General features: G+C 38.3%; 1 protein-coding gene across 1 annotated transcript; it reads right to left on the reverse strand.

Annotated features, from left to right (window-relative positions):
- Window positions 1-576: 576 nt before the first annotated feature.
- tmem174 (transmembrane protein 174) lies at window positions 577-12,542 on the reverse strand. Its single transcript, XM_059358651.1, has 2 exons — window positions 11,947-12,542; window positions 577-775 (listed from the first exon to the last, which is right to left on the reverse strand). The coding sequence occupies exons 1-2, from the start codon at window positions 12,540-12,542 to the stop codon at window positions 577-579; spliced, it is 795 nt and encodes a 264-aa protein (XP_059214634.1).
- Between the last annotated feature and the right edge of the window lie 8,624 nt (window positions 12,543-21,166).

Consider the following 21,166-nt stretch of genomic DNA (forward strand, 5'->3'; position numbering starts at 1 on the left):
GTGGAAACCAGAGGATGCATGCAACATGTTGTACAAGTCTGCAAAGACGGACAGGGATTTTTCTTCTTTTTTTTCCTTGTTGTGCTTTAGAAGTCTGCAAGAAGGACCACCAAAGATGTCAGCTTCAAACTCAAATTAATTACAATCTTGAGGATGATCCAAATCGTCTGACATCAACTGCATGCTTCTGCTCCTCTGTTCATGTTTGTGTGCGTTCACTTTCAGGCGCTATTTCACATATCTTCACATGCACTAAAAAGAGCTTGAATCCCAAAAGGCTCAGTGACAGTCATGGGAATCTGTGGCTGCACATCGAACGTAAACTCCCAGTGGCAGTCTGATGAGAGTCCTCCGGCTCTGAACATGTACGGTATAATTTGTGAAGTTGTGGGCCGTGTCACTACAGAGGAAATGTTACTCTGTCTCACGCACAGTTTTAAAGACGGAACATGAGTCGCTGCAAGGCAGGAGAGGGGGTACATATACTAAAGGTGAAGATCCTGTGCCTCGGTTTAACAGCTGAAGTTTTTGAAAGCCCAGTGCATATAAAAGCCTGCCATCAACACATATAATCTCTTAGCTGAGCCCATTGAAAGCTGGGTCCCAGGGGTTAATTCTCCCATCACTCCATGTTTGAATCAACTCCTGACTCACATTGAGATGAAAGCCACAGAGTCCCAGGACCGAGCCTGGACTCCGAAGGCCCGCTGATTCTGGACGACTGGAGCGGATTATTGCATGTTCGTCTCGTCGGACCTCCATCGGGACAGGGAAACTGAAAAGAAAAACAATAATTAGAGATAATTGCTTGTGTCCAAACACGGGCGTTAAAGCCCTCCTCCCTCCCATCTCCTTTCGTAGTATGTGAGGTGGAATGAAAGGGACACCCCCCTGTTTTGACAGCTGGGCAGGCGAACATAATTTGTGACAGCTGAACTGAAACGTCTTTAACCGCAGGGACAGACACAGAGAGAGAGGAGGATTTGGGCTGAGAGAGAAATGGTGAGACACAGAGGGAAGATCAGAAGGAAAGGTTTCTGCACCAAATAAAAGGAAGAAGATGTCAAAGAAGGGAAAGAGACAGAGAACTGAGACAGAGAGTGATTGCTGTGTAGAGGGGTGGGATTTCAGCAGAAAAGGATGAGGGAGGTTAAAAGGGGGGAAATTAGTCACACACCATAAACTCTGAAGAGAGGCAGAATTTAAAATAACCCGCAAAAAACACTGGACAAGAAACGGCTTAACATCAAATGCATGCAAGTGGAAATGAGGAGAATATTTAAACAACAGAGCTCGGCTGAACATGGTGTCATGCCAGGTTTGACACATTGGGTTAATTTGCTGCTCCCTGGAGGTGACCCTTGAACTTCAGGGACACGGGGTCAAATTGAACTCAAAATGAGACAGCCAGAATCATGTTAGTCTGAGGAGCCGGGTCATGGGTCAGCGCTGAGATTCTCAGTATATAGGCCAAAACAAGGACCATATGTGGACGGAAACACATTTGAAACAAAAATAAGTCCTCATTTTCCGTCCTCACTCTTCTTTTCCCCCTTTTTTTTCTCTTCTCCTACCGCCCCGAAACATCTCGACCCACCGCAGACTTTCTGCCCTAATTCAATAAAGTCATAAATACCACCGTAACAGCAAATTGACATAATGTTGGCCGCATGCCCTTTAAATTGTCAGTGACAGAAGTTTTCCCAAAGGTGAAATATTAATACAAACACAGGATTTCTTTTCCAAAATAACCAGCTCCCAAATTCTCCCATGTTTACTTTTCTCCATGCTCCTAATTTCTGTTAGTGTGAAATGTTGCATTCACTGACAGGGGGAGTAATGGAAACCTGGGAGCTGGGAGGATAATCCTTATGGGGCATCGCTCAGCCAAATAAGTAAGTCTCTGTCCATTCAGTTTCACTTCATATGACCAGGAAAGCTCCTTTCACCATCTGACGACTAAATCTCTGATTAAACAGTGAAATAAATCAACCATTAATAATTTCAAACTATTTGCTCTGTGTTGCAGTTTCTTTCACTGCTGCATCAGAAAGTAATGAGATCTAATTTCCCAGAAATATATTCAATATTCTGTCACTTTATTATATTAAAATTGTCTGTGCTGTATGTCAGGCTGTTGAGGTGTTGTTTCAATTTATCCACTTGGTAATAAGTGAGAAAACACGAGCACACTGTTCATGTAACAATAAGGTTGTAAGGATTAATTATGTTGTAGAAACAACTTATAGAAGATATAGAAGATGGTAAACAAAATTCATAACACACAGCTCTTTTTCTGCTAATTATATTATTATCATCATTAGGTGATGGAGTTCAATACACTAAAGCTTTATATTACTAGAATATGTTATGCCATATATGATATTTTATTGGGGAATTACACAGAGCAGACAGAGACAATAAATAAGAAATTAGAGATTTTTTTTTACAGATGTATAAAATACACACATCAGTATAGTTTTGACAATATCAGTAAATTGTGCAAATATTATATTGTGCAAAATAGGTCGTACAAGTACTACAAATTCAAATGTGTCAGCTATGTAATGTAATTACAATATACATAATATTCTACTAAGGAAAAGGTGTATTTGATATACTCACAATATTTTGAAATAATACAGTACTATGAAATATATAGAATAGAAATGGAAAAGAATGCCGTGATAAAGCCCATAATAATAATAATATAAAATACAATACTGACAACATGTTGTTGATATAGTGTAATTTTATAGTGATATAGATAGTATGCAATTTAAAGTTAAAAAAAAAGCAATTACTTTTTATACTATAACTCTTACAGTAATAATAATGCTGGTGATTTATAATCAGGGAGAAGGTTCATGTTGTATAAAAAGCACTGGGTGGTCTCCAGAGCATATTTACTGGTTTCTGAAGGTGGGAATCAGAAGGTTAAGGTCTAATGTGCGGGAAAAAGTTCCATTTGTAACTCGGAGTGGCTGTTTTATGGAAATATTTTTTTTGAAAGGTTAACGATACATTTAACTTCTGATTCAATCCCTGAATTTTCCCTCCAAGAGACATCCATGTCAGTTTGAGACATTACTGAGATTACTGATTAATTACTGAGATAAAGAAATAGTCGCAAATTGTATTGTCTTGGCAGGAGAACATGTATGATGATGAATATAATTTCCATACATAACAAAAAACAACACTGTTTTTGCTTTGAAAACGTATTAACTAAACTGAAGAGCAGAATGTCAAATATAATCATAATAGAATTAATTACATAAAAAAAGCTAAATATTAGATGCCTTAAGAAAGACAGTTTCAAAGTTTAGGAGCCACAGACTTCAGTATAAGTGGAACTTGTGTGACATGCTGGTTTTTCCATTTGCGTTTGCTGGTTTTCCATCTTTTGACTTGTGTTTTCACGCTTGGATCTGTAGTTTCGTGTTCAGTTAAACAACCCTGAGAGCTCATAATGTGAGACAAACATATTTCTCACACACCAGAACTTTAGTCAATGAAATCCACCACATAATATCCCACATTTAAAGCCCTCACACTTGTTAAAGTAATATCCAACTCTCATGAGACATAAAGCCCCTTATCATATACAAAATGAAATACTGTTCATAAATGTAATAGCCTCAGAACTCCTTTTCCACATGACATGTCCTCCTGCGGTGTGACAGAGCACTGACCCTTACAGGAACACATGTAATTGCACTCAGAGTACAGTTAAATCCACTGTGGTTGCCCTCATAACACACATATATGGTTATTTCCAATAACGCGGCCGTGCTCGCCGTGAATGAACTGAACACCTGCTCCCTGAGGTGAGCCGGGGAGAGAGCTCAGCCATAAAAAACTGTGAGGGGAAAGTTATTAGAGGGAGAAGAAGATGACTTTATCATGGCTGCATATAGTCGTTGGCTTGCAGTCAATAAAAAGAAGAAAAAATTATTTTATTGTCGCTGATAGTTTTGCCACGTTAGCTCTGGAAAACAGTGTGTGCGTGTGTGTGTGTGAGAGAGAGTGTGTGTGTGTGTGTGTGTGTGTGTGTGTTTTCCAGCTGGTATTTGCATATATAAGTCTCCAAGTAACCGCACGTACCTGTGCGTATGCATGTGCATATGGTGTGTGTTAGACGGAAGTATCTTTCTGTGTGTGTGTGTGTGTGTGTGTGTGTGTGTGTGTGTGTGTGCAGTTCCATACAAGGATGAGTATGTAAATGGGTTATTATGCTGAGGAGGTCTGCAAATCATTTCCTGTGGGTTGACTATTTATCAGATCCCCTTGAGGTTTAGATGCTCCTCTTAATTTATCTTGCTTGTGTGTGTGAGTTTATCTCTCTTTATGTGTGTGTGTGTGTGTGTGTGTGTGTGTGTGTGTCGGTGAGTGTGAGTGAGGAAGCTAGAATACAAAAACAAGATTACACAAGTTTGTTGTTCCCTGCATCTAAAGGATTTTTTTTTAAAAGCTAAAAATTTGCAATTCCCACCACCTTCACCACCAGCAAAAGCACAATAAAAAGTGTGAGCACTTTAAGCTGAAAGTGACAAACCAGTCTGTGCAAAAACTGTGGAAATGTGTGTGTGTGTGTGTGTGTGTGTGTGTGTGTGTGTGTGTGTGTGAGTGAGTGAGTGAGTGTCTGGGTGCATGTGAGTCTGCGGCCAGTTAACTCCCCTACCTTTCCATGCACAGACGCACAGACCTGCTCGCTGGGTGGTGACACTGCTGGCGAGCGAACTGAAAACTGCAAACGACAACAGCTGGAACAACAGGAAGATAATTCAGATTTGATTGGTTTCACGTGTTCTTCATAAACAACAAAGTTTTCCTGTGCCTCCAGCGTGTTTTCCTGCAAACATGGAATCCATTTGTCCCCTGTCTTCATGCCCTGTAGTTGCACAGGCTCTTACATAGAAACACACACACATGCACACACACATACACACACACAGACTGAAATGAAAGCAGGCACACAGAGCGAGCCCACCACTGTGGCACTGGGATCTTTTGATATATGGTCAGGAACTTATTTTGAAAACAGCCACTTTCAGCTGCTAAAAATAATCATGAGGGACTCAGAGAGGAATATGTGAATGAGGGTTGCCAGATCTGCCTCAACCCCGTCACAATAATGTCCTGACAGAAGCTCGGCTCCTTTAATGTCACTTAAGTGAAACATTTTCCTCACATTCAGCCAATTCTGTACATGCATGTGACATTTAAAGGACCATTCCACTCAAAGACAAGAAAAACATGTTCTTTTTTTACTCTCGTCTGGAGGGAAGTTGTTGTTTTTTTGTTTAGAAATGTATGAGCAAATGAAGCTTTGTCTGTGGTACTCTCAATAATGGGGAAAAAGTATCAGCATCTTATTTTTGGTTCAGAAAGTGTCTTTCGATAATCCACAGTTTGTCAACAGTTTTCCACTGAAACTGATGGTCCCCAACATGGCAGTTAGGACCCAGACAAAGTTGATCATATTAGGTACAAAATGAAAAAGAAATGCATAAATCATTCATTAAATTCAGCTATACGGAGCCAAGTAAAACATTATATGCACTTTTCTCCAATCTTTGGCTCTTTTTTTGTTAAAACTGTACAGTTTTACCTCTTTAAGCCTCTAAAAATTCTCCTGGTGAAGCAATCTGAGAGAAGATAATCACTCTTTAAAAACAACTGTTCACAACTTATGCAACCTCTGACAAAAGGTCACAGGCACTTTGAATTATAGGGTCAAATGCAAAAACACCACATCCGAGTAGAGGTAAATAAAAACTCTATTTATGTAACAGACGCTCAATTACATAATACAAATTTCGCAAGATATATTGCTTATAATTGATTTAATAATTCAGTAGTTTCATTAGCAATTATGAAATAAGTAACCCCTTAATGTGCAGAATCCTGTCATCAAAAACTAACCATGCAAGGCCGAATGTGGTACAAACTTTATTCTAAATTCTCACTGAGAAAGTTTTTAAACATAGCAAATATGTAGAACTTTAAGGGAAATTTGAATAAAATATTTGCATCCAAGGAAAATTGCAAGCAATAAAAAACAGTGAAGATTGTACTCAGTGTAAACAAGGTGATTAGTCAGACTGACTGTGTGAAATATTGATTTAATGCACCTTGAAGACACGAAAGATGACACAAAATACAAAAATTGCATGTCAAAGGTTAAATGAATACTTGTATGGAAGTTTAATTCTCCATTTGCTTCTGTTTGGGGGAGTGAATAATGTAAAGTTTTACCTCTTTAAACCTCTAAAAAATTCTTCAACTGAAACAATTCAAGAGGAGATTATCACCTAGACAGAACTGCTTAAATACATACATGAGTAGTGAGTGAGCAGAGGTAAGTAAAAACATTTATTTTACTAATTTGGGCAAACCAAACCTTTAACAGCCGCTCATTTGCATAATGCATATAAAAATGCATTGCTTACTGCTAATAAGTTTGCACCGTATTTGCAACCAAATGCAGTGTAAACTTTACGTTAATTTCAAGCTGAGGAAGTTTCCAAACATATTTTATACGTCAGATTACATTTTGGTGAAATAAATAAAAGATTTGCCTGCAATATTTCTTTTAAATAATAGTGCAGGCTTAAACACATGAAGTGTTTGGATTTGTGTAAACAAGATGATCAGTCAGACTGTGTAAATATGATTTACTGCACCTCGAAGCCACCTAAGATGGAAATAAAGGGGAAAATTACATGTTAAAAGGTTTAATGAATACTTCTGGGTGTTTGTTCTCCAGTGTTTGCTTCTTTTTTGGTAAAAACTATAAAATGTTCTTGTTAAACCTCTAAAATGTATCTGTTTTGGGGGGTTTGAAGATTTCACACAGTGTAAACAAGTTGATCAGTGTAAAAAAAGAAGATTTAATGCACCTTACAGCCACAGAAGATGGAACAAAATGAGAAAAATTGCATTTTAAAGGATTTAATGAATAATACTGTGTGTTAATTGAAAGGCTGAACGACAAAACTGCCTCTAAATCTTTCCTTTGTAAGTGTTTCTACTCTGTCAGACAAATATGTTGTAGCTTTTTGTCAGTCACAACAAAGCCCCTTGTTGAGTGCAGAGTTCTAACAGAATCTCCTCACACACAATGAGCTCAAGTTACAGTCTAAACACCAACCTCAGCTGTTTGTGAGTCGCAAAGGCCGAGCCTGCTCAGTCTTATTAGCATGCACCATATGGAGTATGGTGGTGTGACAATGCAAACACAATGGCCTGGGTCCACTCTCTGCCAGCATGCAGAGCAAGGTCAGTGCTAATTACTCCCGTCTAATCATGATTTGGAGGGATTATCTGACCCTTTGGTATTTTTTGATTTCAAAAGGAAAATGCCATCTCAGATGTAGTTTCCAAATCCGTCCACAAATGTTTAGCTGGGAGCACATGTGGTTTAGTGAGAGGGCCTCAGGCTCAGGCCCTCCTGCACAATCAAACCACTTTAGTGGCCTCACAATGCACGCTCTTCCTGCAAAACACGTGACAAAAAAACACACACTGAGATAGGGAAGAGCTTGTCCGGTCCAGCAGAGATTAATCAGAAAGCAAAAAAACACCTGTTGCACTCAGAGACAAGTTTAATATAGACTAAACTCATGAACTCTATTTTTTTTTTTTTTTTTTTTTGCAGAAAAGTTAATCCACCTCTATAGAAATCAACACATAATAATAATAATAATAATAATAATAATAATAATAATAATAATAATAATAATAATTGTATATTTTTGTAGATAATTATTGATTGTTGTTATTTCAATCTGGAAATATTTAAAAAATATTTTCAAAATAATAATAATTAAAAAAATAATAAAAAATATAATTAAAAAATAATCCTTAAAAATAATGTTTCTTATTATTAACCACAAAACGACTGCTAATACACAGATTCAAAGCAGTAAAACTCATATCAGTGACTGACATTTGTAGATCGTTTTAAATAATTGATTGTTGTTGCTGTTGTTCTTTTAAAGGATCTCCAGCTGGGAAAAAATATATAGATTTTTTTATGCAAAAAAAAAAAACAACAACAAAAAAAACAATTTCCCTTATTATAAATCACAAAATGACTGTTAATACACATATTCAAAGCATTAAAACTCACATCAGGGACTGATATTTGTAGTTAATTTGAACAATTGATTTTTGTTGCTTTTGTTCTTTAAATTATCTCCAGCTGGAACTAATTGTTTTATTTATAATTATAATAATAAAAAATCGTAACAACCAATAATTTTTAAAATGTGGTTTCCCTTATTTTCAACCACAAAATGACTGCTAATAGCCGTATTCATATAGCATTAAGACTCATATCAGTGACTGATATTCTCTTGGGACTTGTGAGCGTCTATTTCCACTTTTCTCTCCCTCTCTCTTTTATTCCGGAGTTGTTATCGTTCAACATGTTCCGTAATACTTTCATAAATCGTCTCCAATGCTGCAGAATGGTGAAATAATGGGCCCTGTCGGCCACCCGCATTTTACTGTGCTGTAAAAATAATGAAAGTCATATTGCGCTGCGGTTTCAAACTGCACCAGTTTGAAGGAGGTCCCGGGATGTTTTTCTAAATTGCGATGAATTTTCAATTTTATTTTTTGGAAAGTTGTTTGGCTTCTTGGGGCGAAGCCGGCAGTTAATTTAGGGGGATTTGAGCAAGTGTTGGGGGAAAAAATATATTTTTAGTTATGGAGTCAATATTTACCGAGCTCATACAGTGACACGTCATCTCTCGTACAAAATAAAAGTAGATTAACTCAGTTAAAACTTTTTTTGGATTCAGCTTTGGATCCGTGAAGCACCAATAAAAACACCGACAAACTCGTTATACAAAATATAGTCCCAAATGAAGATTTAGAATGAAGATTTATTTTTTTAATTATTCGCTTTAACTGTAAATATTACATTTTGATTCACCATTTCTATTATTTTGAAATTTTTCAGATCAACTGGTAGGCAACAATAAATCAATCAATAAATTAATAAATAAATAAAGTCTCACTAAACTTTTCTACCATTGCTCATGCTTCAATAGCAATTTAATTCAGTTGAATATATTTCTAAACATAGATATATGATATATGATATTAATTAATTAATTAATTGATTAATTAATTTATTTATTTAATGTGTTGACTGCGAACAGAAAACGCTTCATACGGAGGTATTTCTGTGCTTCAACTTTATTAATACATTTATCCTTATTATCTTATTATTTATTTTATTCCATCTCATTTCTACGTGTCCAATTAAAATTGCCACCCACAGACTGGCACTTCGGGGGTAAAAACACAAAATTAATTATTAATGAATTATTAAGTTTGTTATATTTGTGTAGCACCTTCAACGAAATACACATATAAATACGTTTTATTCTGACGTAAGGTATATACGTCAATTTAACAAGAATGGAGACATGAAGTTAGATAGATAGATAGATAGATAGATAGATAGATAGATAGATAGATAGATAGATAGATAGATAGAGGGATAGATAGATAGATAGATAGATAGATAGATAGATAGATAGATAGATAGATAGATAGATAGATAGATAGATAGATAGTTAGATAAAAAGATAGAAAAAAGTGGCGAGGCTATAAAATAAGAAATAAATAATCCCAAATGTATTCTACTAAACGGCAGTGATTAACAGGAACGTTTTAAACCTACCTTTTAAAAATAATTAAAAGCGAAAACTATTGGTTTATTAACCTTAAATGGGAAATATTTATTATTATGATTATTATTTTTTTTAACTTTGATTACATTTTCTACTTTTATTATTTATTTATTTTATTCTGCACTAAACGGTAGCCTTCTCCTAGTCGTTGGTAACACCACCTGACCTGACCCTGAGAGTGAAGGTGTATTGATTTCCTCAGTGTTTCTGCCCCCGTGTGGTGCAGTGACACACACTGTTTATCCTACAAACACAGGGAACAGTAAACGCCTCACTAAACTACCACATGTAGCTGAATGATCCTGCAGGCAAACGTGTCATAAAGAGGACACTTCAGCTTAATCTGAGGGGACTACTGGCTTAATTATTACATGTAGTATTATATTTATTATTATTGGGCTAGAAGTAGTAGTTTTCATTGAGATTTTCTCTTGCCCTTTGACCTTTTGGTCCCTTTAAGCACCATAAATTCTTCCTTTTTGATTAATTTTCTCCCTGCATAAAAACAAAAAATCCTATCATTTCAAAGCATCTCTGCTAAATTGCCCCTTTGTTTGTTTCAGGCACTAAAGTGACAGTCTACATTCCCTCTGCCAACATGTAATGGCCATGTACAGTGGTTTCTGCAGCTATTGAGAGACAACAAGCACTGCATAAATGTGTGTGTGTTTTTCATGCTGAATATAAATGTAGTATCTCTAAGTTTCCAGAACCTTCAAGCCCTCAGATAGAGCCGAGTTTGTCCATAAATCTCCATTTTAATGAGGTTTTCTTGCAGGGAGTGGATTTTATGACTTCATACATAATTATGATGGTAACTGTACATGATAACAGCTGTGAGAGGAAAGTGAAATCTTAGCGGAGTTGCTCTTGTGTTGCTGTGGAATAAAATACAGGAGACGTTGAAGATTTGCAGGAGATTTTATCAGCTGTGAAATTCAGGAGGTATTTGTGTCAGATTGTGTTATTATTGCAAAAGAAGGGAAGATGTCTTCATATGCAGGTGGAGGTGAACAGTAAGCATTGCTTCCATCCTCCTCTGTCTTCTGAATCCTGCAAGGAATCAAACAACATATCTGAGGCAGAGAAGAGCTGGCTGATATCCAAATGTTTACAGGCCCAATTGGTTCTGCTTAAAGCATACGTTAGGGAGCCGATTGCCCTTTAAAAGAAAACACCGAGGTTGAGCAATTCCCCCCCTTGATCATTCCTCTATTTGGCATTAACCAGTGGAAACAGACTGAAACAGGTCAGAAGTTGTGACAACATAAGTGAGAGCTGGTGAGCAGAGCATGTGTTCATATGATCGGAGCAGCAGTTTATAGTTATCCTAGGTTAACTGTATTATTCCTGCTGTCCACTTACATTAAAGTGAATTACTTTCCTGGAAACCTGCTGGGAGTAATCGTCTAAAAACAATAAAAGAAAGTGAAAACTTGTAACTTTCCGCTAATGCAATGCAGCTTTGTGTTTAGCAGAATGTCCGTCCAAGGATATTTGATTGGATTTCAAATAAATGGGATCCTGCAATTAGTGGGGAAAAAACTTTTTTTTATGGCAATACACAATGTTATGTTTCCCTCAGCACTATGGGTTAGGAACAGGTGGGAAAATATGATGAAGTTAAAAAAAAATCATGCCACAATTTGCTTTTCCCTTTGCATATTGTAAAATGTCTTTGATATAACATTATTCTGCACAGGACATATTTGGCTAATATGACTGAACTAGAAGACTACAGTGAATGTCAGCCAGCTAAGCGTGACTAAATGAGAAGCTGGGGAACTATTTTGGTCTTAATTGTCCTCATTTCATTGACACAAGGCTTATTTTATTTTATGCAAAATTCTAAGAGATTGTTTCACTGATTATCTCATTTTCCTGTTACTTTTTCAGAATTTATGTGACACATTGTAAAGTATAATAATCTACGTGAATCAGTATCAGTGAGTTATGGAGAGATTCATTGCGCCATAATTGGCTGAGAGAGTTTGGACAGCCAAAAACCACTTTGGGCCAAGTGGAAAGTGATCTTGTGGTTAATAAGAAATGAACTCTGGCACACTCTGTTTTAATGAGCGCTGTGAGAAGCTGTGAGTTTATAACACACTCAAATCTGATTTGAAGATTGAAGATTAACTCTCCAGCTTTCTGATCCGGTGTCAACATGTTGCATGCCGGATGACCTGAGCAGGAATAAAACAGTTTCTTTAAGTTTCTTATTGTTCCCTACCTGTATCTTCTGCAGCTGTCTGTGCAGCGAGCTGAGCTGTCTCCCGAGTTATGCCTGCAGCAGGCAGCGTCATGTGGAGTGCAGGCTGCATTCACAGAACTTCCCGCATGGAAGTCAATGGCCTGGCGTACTTCCTGGGTTATAAAGTTATACTGAGGTGGGAAACATACCATTGCTGAGGCATTACGTAACAGGACCGGCTGATTTATGCCACTCAGCGTAAAAGAATGTCCCGTTGAGGTTTGCTCCCTTGCAGGCACCTCTTCGTCCAACAGTCTGCAGGACCAGCATGAGAAGATCCCAAACTTGCAGACACTGGTAAGTATGAAAGTGCCTCCGATGGAGATCAGGATCGGGCCTAGGAGCTGGGTCCACTCAAAGTTGGGGTTGGCTTGGTAGAAATGCCAGCCCATGGCGGTGAAAGTGACACCGACAAGGGCGAGGAAAACTCCCGAAAATAACATGACGGCTCCGGTCTTCTCACTATCCAGCATGCTGCGAGACTGTTGATGGCGAGGAGCAGGTGTATCAGCTCTGTTGGTCTCCATTACAGGCCTCTGCACCACCATGTTAGTAGAGAAAAGTTGTTGGTCCATGAGTTCCCCTGGGTGTCAAGTTCAAACTGAGCCACGATGCCTCTCACAGGGAAGGAAAACACTGAGTAACTCAGCCAAAAGGAGAAGTTAAAAGTTAACCTGACTTAATTCTGGCACGATCAAGTCCAAAGCACACGGTGTACCAGTTTCATGTTCATATGCAAAAATCTCTTTTTAAGCATGTGTGAATGAACTCACGTGGACAACAAGATTACTATTGAATAATGGCTGCATGCACAAAGTTGTGCATGGGGGGTGAATTAGGGCAGAATATTGAAGAAAAGTCTGTTTGAATCTGAGAAACAGAACCCTACATAATAAAACATAAGCCTGAAGTCAACTGATGACAATATATTTACAATAAACCCTTTGTGGTTAATAATTTAGTCAGGTATGAGACATGTCACCAGTCCCCAGAGAGCATAATGTGAGGTATTAAGAGCATGAGAGAAGATCTGGTGTGTTTAAGGTCCAGAAAAAAAACTAGAAGAAAAGGGAGATTCCTGCACGCATAGAACGTGATCCGAAATCCACCTTGTCACATGTCATTTCACACAGACACGTCTCCCATCTGCGCTGCTATGCATAACTTATCAGCGACAGCTCATGCTGCAATAGTCGAACAATCAGTCTAGCATGTTAAGTGGAGGGGGCTTAAAAACACATCACGCTATACGTGTTGCAGTCAGGGACTAAATGAGCTGCACACAGAGTGAAACCAACACGTAACACGCAGGCGGAAGAGGCTCAGCACTTCACACAGGGTGTCTGCTGAAGCTGCCTGGCAACCTTACTCTTTATTAGTTTCTCCTTTCATGGTTGTGTTGCAGAATTTCTATTTGGCTTGCTAATCTATTCCTCCACTATAGTCTCATTTAGTAGTAACTCCTTCATAGGCTGCATGCAGTAATGCAGTCTGCAGAAACATGCAGTGTGTGTGTGTGTGTGTGTGTGTGTGTGTAAAAAACCCACCTATGTTCATGCATTTTTAATTCTGAATGCAAACACAGTGACATGCAAACATGTTTTTCAGTTGAATTTCATAGCAGTCTGCTCTTCTCCCAGCGGACAGCTTGCTTTTGCCTACATAAAAGCACATCCGCACTGTATTGCGTGTCACAAGCCTGCCAATCAGAAAGCAGGATCATGCATCGCGTTAAGGCAAAGCAAAACAAAAGGTCTTCAGAAGGAACACACCATGCCAGTGGCTGATCAAACCTAACCTGTGTGTATCTGTGTCCTTGAATGTGTCTGTCTTCATGTTTACCATAGCCTCAGCTCATTTCACTTGGCACTAATGAACAAAGGGACAGATAACTATACAAAGAATCCATATGAGAGCAGTGTTTAAAGAACCCCCCAGAATTGAAGCTGCGCAGATTCTTTCAATTAGCAAACTCCAAATATTTATGGACTGAACATTTCCTCTCTGGAAGGAAGGAGAGCTGTGTGTGTGTGTGTGTGTGTGTGTGTGTGTGTGTGTGTGTGTGTGTTTGTGTGTGTGTCTCCTGTTGACTCACACTGGGGTGTATTGATCCCCAGGGCTTATGCTTCATTTCACTTGAGCTCTGCCACCATCCTTTAAAAACACATCTGTCCAACATCCACAGTCTTTATCAGAAATAGTCACAAAGCAGCTACATGTCAGATACTCATACTTAGGTGTGTAGAAAAGTGACCAAGTCTCAATTCTTGTCCATTCTCTCTCTCTGTGTGAATGGTGTCTTTATCTCTTCTCCTTCTGTGTCCTTGTCTCTCTCCTTCTGTGTGATTCTGTTATTGTATCGCTCTCTTTCTGTGTGTACAGTGCCCATATCTCATTTCCCTCAGTGACCTTGTCTCTTCTCTTTCTGTTTCCTTGTCTCTTGTCCCTCTGTGTGAACAGTGTCTTTGTCTCTTTAGTTCTGTCCGAATGTGTCCTAAACTCCTTTCCTTCTGTGTTAATGTGTCCTTGTCTCTTTAGTTCTGTCTGAATGTGTCCTTATCTCCTTTCCTTCTGTATGAACTGTATCCTATGTGAATGAGTCATTGTCTCCTTTCCATCTGTGTGAATGTGTCCTTGTCTCTTTGGTTCTGTGTAAATGTGTCCTTATCTCCTTTCCTTCTGTATGAACTGTATCCTATGTGAATGAGTCCTTGTCTTCTTTCCTTCTGTGTGAATGGTGTCCTTTGGTTTACTTCCTAATGATGTCTTCATGGTAGAGAAGTGTTTGCTTTACGTCTTGTGGGGTTCGTATTCTTCATGTATGTTCGCAAACTGTCTTCCCCTTTGAATAAGTAATATTTTCAATATTATCATTTTAGTCTTGTTATCTATTGCATGCCTGTCTGTTCTGATAGAAGGAACCCCCCTCTGCTCTTCTTCCAAAGATTTACTCCTGCATGGAGTCCTTAAGTTAGAAGGAAATTGTGTATTAGTGCTCGTCCATTTGGCTGTATTCATAGAGAGGCAAAACAATTGTAATGAGTGATTCTGTTGGGCCAATAAAGAAAGGCCAAAGGATCACTGCAGGAATTAAGATGTGACCATTTCTCAGTGATCCCCTCCCCCAAACACACACACACACACACACACACACACACATGCTTACCATGACAAATAGCCTGTGACGTGCCTCTGTGAACATGGCACGGAAGGGTCCACTCCCTCTCCCCAGGGCTGATAAGGCAGTTGAGTCTGCCAGTGGACGGGGCTCTGAGTGTCTCCTCACTGGATCTGAATTTCACTTCCAGTGAATCATTTCACCTTTCTAGCAGTGGTCAGGGAAAATCTACCGTGAAATCACAACAGTCGTATTTCTGTTTCTGTCTGTTTGCAGTTGCTGGGGAACAGCAACACAATTATTGCAGTTTGTCATGTTTACTTAACCTCCAGGCTTTACATACCACCTGACTCAGTGTCTTGAATGTGAAAAAGAAGCAGAGGGGTGAAGCGATATAACTAAAATTCATCTTGTGTTAGGGTGCAGTCCAAAAAAAGAAAACTCTCTGTTTAAATGACAGCATCCCTATGGAGACAATATTGGAAGTGTGAAAATTTCATTGCAAAGTTCAAGTCACTGCTCTCTCCAGGGGAGATTGCATGTCTAAATTCACTAACAGGCTAGATAACTGACATATATTACTTTTTGGTTTGTCAACAAACACAGTAGGTCAGTGAAATCTGTTCAAAAAGAAAGAATCAGCCTATTTCAGTACAATATTTGACTTGTATTTCAAGATTAAGACATGAGGAGATATTTCCTAGATACACATCAAGGTGTTGGATAAGGACATTTGTTCCTAATGCGAGTGTTTCCTAAATTAGCGCCCCTCTTAGTGGCAGGAGATCAACACATCCTGAAATTTAATGGTTGCAGTTTTAAAAATGTGGTAAACTTTGTGAAACAGTTGTAGTTTGGTTAGGTTCAAGCACCAAAACTCCTTGGTTCGGTTTAGGAAAGTCAATGATAGAAAAGACACAAACATCCCCTTTCCCAGTGGGATGGAAGCTGGATCCTAAAAATATATATATTGCAAAAAAAGAAGACAAAAAGGTCTGCACACTAAATAGCTCCCACATGAAGGCTTTATTGCTAGTAGTGCTTTTTCATGGCTCAAGCCACTCTTTAGGTTTAGGAAGAGATCACGGTTTGGATTAAAATAAGAATGTTTATTACAAAATTAAGTTACGCACCTACATTTAACACAAGTTAAATGCATTATGTAAGTAAGCTTAAATAACTAACAATAATTATTTTTACAATCTCCAGGGTCAAAGTCCTCCTCCCTACACGGACTTTGTCGCTCTTTAGACCACATCATCAGACTTTCTCCTTTGCTTCCATCCTTATTATTATGGCCACTAGAGGCCTAACAATAAACATAAATATAGGTCATCTCAAGCTGCTTGACATTATCATATATCGATGAGATGAAGTAGTATTTTTTGTCTTTTTAAACAAATTGTTACTGCTTCCACATCCAACTCTACTGTCACGATAAAATAAAGGCAAATCATCTATCAACACACACAGACATGCATGCTTTTTACATGATTGATTGATTGATTGATTGATTGAGTCTAAAGGTGGTGATCTGTCGGTGTCAGCAAGACAAAAGTAGTTGTCTAAGTCCTTTTGTAGTGATAGATTCCCTGTCAGTTTTGTTAACGGTGAATTGTGTTCATGTTTTTATTGCCATAAGGAAACAGTTGACGGAGTTCTGCTTGCTGAGTGGAAAATGTGACAGATGCCTTTGGATGTGAGTCTGACATGTTCGGGGTTTGAGTTATTCTAAAGAGGTCGTCTGGGTTTTGGAGCAAGCAGGAGTAGCAGAGGAGAAGAATCCATATTAATGCAATAAACTTACACCATCCATGTTTGTTCAGATGGTTTTCCTCGTGGTAAAGAGGGAGATCAAATGGGCACATCAATATTAAATTGTCCATAAATGTTACTGATGTGGGGCTTGCTCTCTGGACTGTAGAATAACTCAACTCCATGGCTCCAGTGGGCCTTTGGACAAACATAACTGTGATGGTGGACAACAAAGAGTAAATGCTCCCTCTGCTCCGACTGTTTCACGGAGCTGATTCTGACGTTCAGACGCGCTCAATCGATACCAGACACAAGCAGCTCAACCGTCCAAGAACCATATTTGGAGGAGCGCGAGTGATCTGACGACACTGACTACACGCCTCTCTACACCTCAACCTGACTGAGCAAAGCCGCTGCTAATTCATGTTAGCATTAATTGGAGCATTAACTGGGGTGTTAGTTTTGGCTAGCAGAAAACAAAAACAAAATGCATGTTACTTACCTCAGAAAAATAAACAGTGACTCCTTGGAGTGTCTGTTAGTCCAACCAAACACTGAACAAGACATTTTTACTGAACAAAATGTTCAAATAAAGTCATTAAGTGAAAATACAGTGTGAAAGGGTTAAAGTTATGAGACAAAACTGGTAAACGTCCTTTTTTATATCTATATCATGTTATATATAACTTTATTAACATGTTGCCGTGGATACGCATTGCTCTGCTTCTCTCCTGATGAAGGCTCGCCTTGTTAGTGACCTGTCAATCAAAGGTAGCCACGCCCCAAATCATATGATTCTTTATCTTCTATTTTCTTCTAAATGGGGCCATTATTAGAACTGTTGACATCAAATTGTCTTGAAGAAGATTTTTTGCTAGCGATTGAGATCATAGTGTTCCTAAAAAAAAATTCTGAGGTAATAAATCAAGTGAGAAATTTTCTCATTTTGCACTGAAATGAATGGACAGATTTTTTTTTGCTGCCAAACTTAGCACACCCTGTTGGAATTTTTGGTAGAAAGCAGCTTAAGGCACTTCCTGGTTTGCCTGGCTAATGTGCTCTCTTGACAGTGATCTTTTAATCAAACTCCCAAAATATTAATGTGTATAAAACTGGGGTTGAATCTGGGTTTTGAGTTTGATTTGAGTTTGACTAGTGGCGATTTAGTCTTGCATGGAAAACCTTGTAAAATCACAGTTACTCAAATTTACAAAAAACTAGATATAATGTCTTCAGTAGTGAGCTTTGTTGGTGCTTGGAGGCAGATTAATAAAACCTACTGTTGGACTGGGCAAGAGCTGAGCTACTTGTCTCCCTGTTTTCCGGCATGCTACGCTAAGCTAACCAGCTGCTAGCTGTATAGACCAAAACATTTTGACATTACACTAACAGCAACATTCACTTCTTTGTAGACGAACTGGCGTTTAACTTGAATTGTGGAGGTATGTGAAATTGGCAAACTTGTTTATTTCAGTTGTCACTAAGGTTTAAGATATATAGTTAAACATGTTTGTCCTAAACATCTGACTTTTCTGCTGTGCTTATTTTATGTACCAGGTAATTTTGCTACCATCTTAAATAAAACAGAACCTGCTATTTTGGGGTAAACTCAAGCTGTCATTTTCCTTTATAGTCTGTGGCCCAACATATATAATATCAGGTCTCTGACCTAATGTTTGTGAAAGTATTGGTATTAATGAGATATGAAAGTTGATTTCAATGAATGAGATGAGGGTTTATGTCACTCATTCTGATTATATTGACTATATGCTAAATACACTGTTGCTCATAAAGTTGGAATAAAATATATTTTATTACCTTGTTACATTGTGACAATGTGATTTATTCTCGACAGATAATGTGTATATCTTCTCAAAACTTTCAATCTCTTTCAAACATATCACAATGAAAATGAAACCACAATTTACGCTAACATTTCGCTAACATTGCAGCATCTTACAGTTTCTTACATGCTTCTGTTTAAAGAGTTACTGAACTGAAGGTTCAAATTAAGTCCCGCCTCCAACGAGGCAGGCAGACAGCCAATCACAGTTTAGGATAATAAGGTTGTACCTGAGGGTGGCCAATCAGTTTTCAGGGGACACCTGGATACGCCCCTGTGTGGCTCAGTTCTAAGGTTATAAAATTCACCTACCTGTATCTCCAAAGCTTGTTCTATTTATTCATACAATAGCTGAAGTGTATAAACAACAAGTCTCTTTTTTAAGGGGTTATGTACCAGACAACATTTTGGATTTGACGAGCTGATCTTCTCGTGTAACTCGTGCCACTAAAGCCAATTTGTCTCTCAATCAAATTCTCTTTAGTTGGTTCATACTTGTGTAACCCAAACACTTAAATTAACAGATTCAAAGCCTGGCCACACACAAAAGTCTACATGTGGACCAGCAGAGTTTTGGAATATGACTTCAGCTCACATATCTCACTTTGGCTTGTCAGAGAATAACATCATACACAAGAGACCCTAAGATCTCTTCCTCTTCGTCTGAGTGAGGCGGACAGGGGAAAGTAGAGTCTACACTGATGGCTCCCACATGTGGCTAGGAAAAAGGCAGCTCAGACGGTGTATTTCAAACAGCAAGGAGGAGGTCTTCGGGCAAAGGGACACAAGGCATGACTGAGTGTGTAAATATGCACAAGGTGTTGATGTAGTGCTGAGCGTGTACGCACAGTCATCCATACATCCTCCTAAGCAAAGCGCTGCATGAGGTTCTGGCAGTGCAAACATGATATTAGTAACACATGTGTGGTGGTGTCTTCAAGCTGTATATGGATTATGGTGCATTAAAAAAACACAATAGATTTACTGTTTCAATTCTATTGTACTATTGCAACTTTTCTGCCAATATTTAATCAGTAAAATCTGCATATTTTGGGGGGCTTTTAGATGTTTTTAATGGGCCGATTCACGATGCCAATTTTCGGAGTGCTTTATCTGTCAATTCTGAAGACAAATATTTACCAGAGCACACAGGCTACATAAAAGGAATAAAGTGTTTGCAGAAGCTGTATAGATTGTGTGGGGTCTTTCAAATATATTTTTTGTTGATTTTAGATACAGTGTACTGCAGTGAACTCATACAACTATCTCTAAAGCTCATATAGTCACACAGAAACTGTCTAAATGGAGAAACACTGCAGCCTCGACCCCTGACCCATGTCATCATGACTTATTGATCAGATATATTGAGCTTCCTGCTATGACCTGACAATGCACAGAAGCAGCTCAGGTAGACATGTTCTCTGTAAGAGTGTTCCACCTGCCCAAGGTTAGAGGAAAACTGCTCTCCTATTCTCTCAAATTGATGTTTCTAAACTCATATCAATATATCTGTTTACTTTTAAATAGCTTTTATTGAGATGCAGAGGACATACTGACGATGCCTGACAATCTTTAAGCCATGTTACTTTAAACATGCTCAGGCAATATTTTTAATCATTTTCTACACTGCATATATGGTATAAAAGAAATGGATGTCGCCTCAGTGATGGTTTTTGAAGCTTCGAGTTCAACATTTTGGCCATTGCTATCTTGTTTTTTTTTGAGTAAGAAGCAACCATATTTGGATGAGAGGTTGAATCAAAGGACAGTACACAGGTACCATCAGTATTGCAAATGCTAAGTTAGCAGCTACACTGTCGCTAGGTAGCTTGATTAGCAAGGGGCATCTGTTACAAGTAACAAAATTAACATGATGCCGTATTGAAGACTTGAAACTAACGATTGAGACCATACACTCATTATTAGAATGTTTACGGAGGTAATAAATCAAGCAAGAAGTAGGGTCTTTTTTCATAGACTTTATTAACTTTTACTTCTTTCTGCAACCAGTGATTTCCCCCCCTGCTGGCCATTAGAAAGAATACAAGTCTAAAGCACTGTACTGGCTTCACTTTTTAGATGCGAGGGTTTGCAGCTTGATGCAAACATGATAAAGTTCAACAATAATAATGTTTATCTCATTCATCAGCTTAGTTACATTTGCAAATTAGCACTTGCTAGGCTGATGGGAATGTCATCAGTTTTGGAGGTATTTTGTCACAAAATTAAAAGTATAAAAGTACTGGACAATGTGAAATTTTATCCTGATGGTAGTGTTTGATAAAAAGCTAAAAGATCAGTAGAATCCTTGGGGTACTGTAACAGGCTTGGATGGAGGACAGGAAAACAAGAAAAACATAACTAAAAAAACTAGCCTGGTCGCTACCGAAGTTACTGCTTCGAAACACATCAAAATGTTTCCCTGGATAAGTGGATTAGCTTCAATCTCACCGTGAGGACATGCAAAGAGTTCCCCTTTATTG

Source organism: Centropristis striata, chromosome 19, assembly GCF_030273125.1.
Source record: "Centropristis striata isolate RG_2023a ecotype Rhode Island chromosome 19, C.striata_1.0, whole genome shotgun sequence".
Classification (NCBI taxonomy): domain Eukaryota; kingdom Metazoa; phylum Chordata; class Actinopteri; order Perciformes; family Serranidae; genus Centropristis; species Centropristis striata.

Bases quoted from the DNA above. Each gene is read 5' to 3' on its own strand.
- tmem174 (XM_059358651.1), bottom strand. From the start codon at position 12,542: ATGGACCAACAACTTTTCTCTACTAACATGGTGGTGCAGAGGCCTGTA. The intron at 776-11,946 runs GTAGGGAACAAT...TTTTCTTTTCAG, and splicing joins GACAGCTGCAGAAGATACAG to TTTCCCTGTCCCGATGGAGG.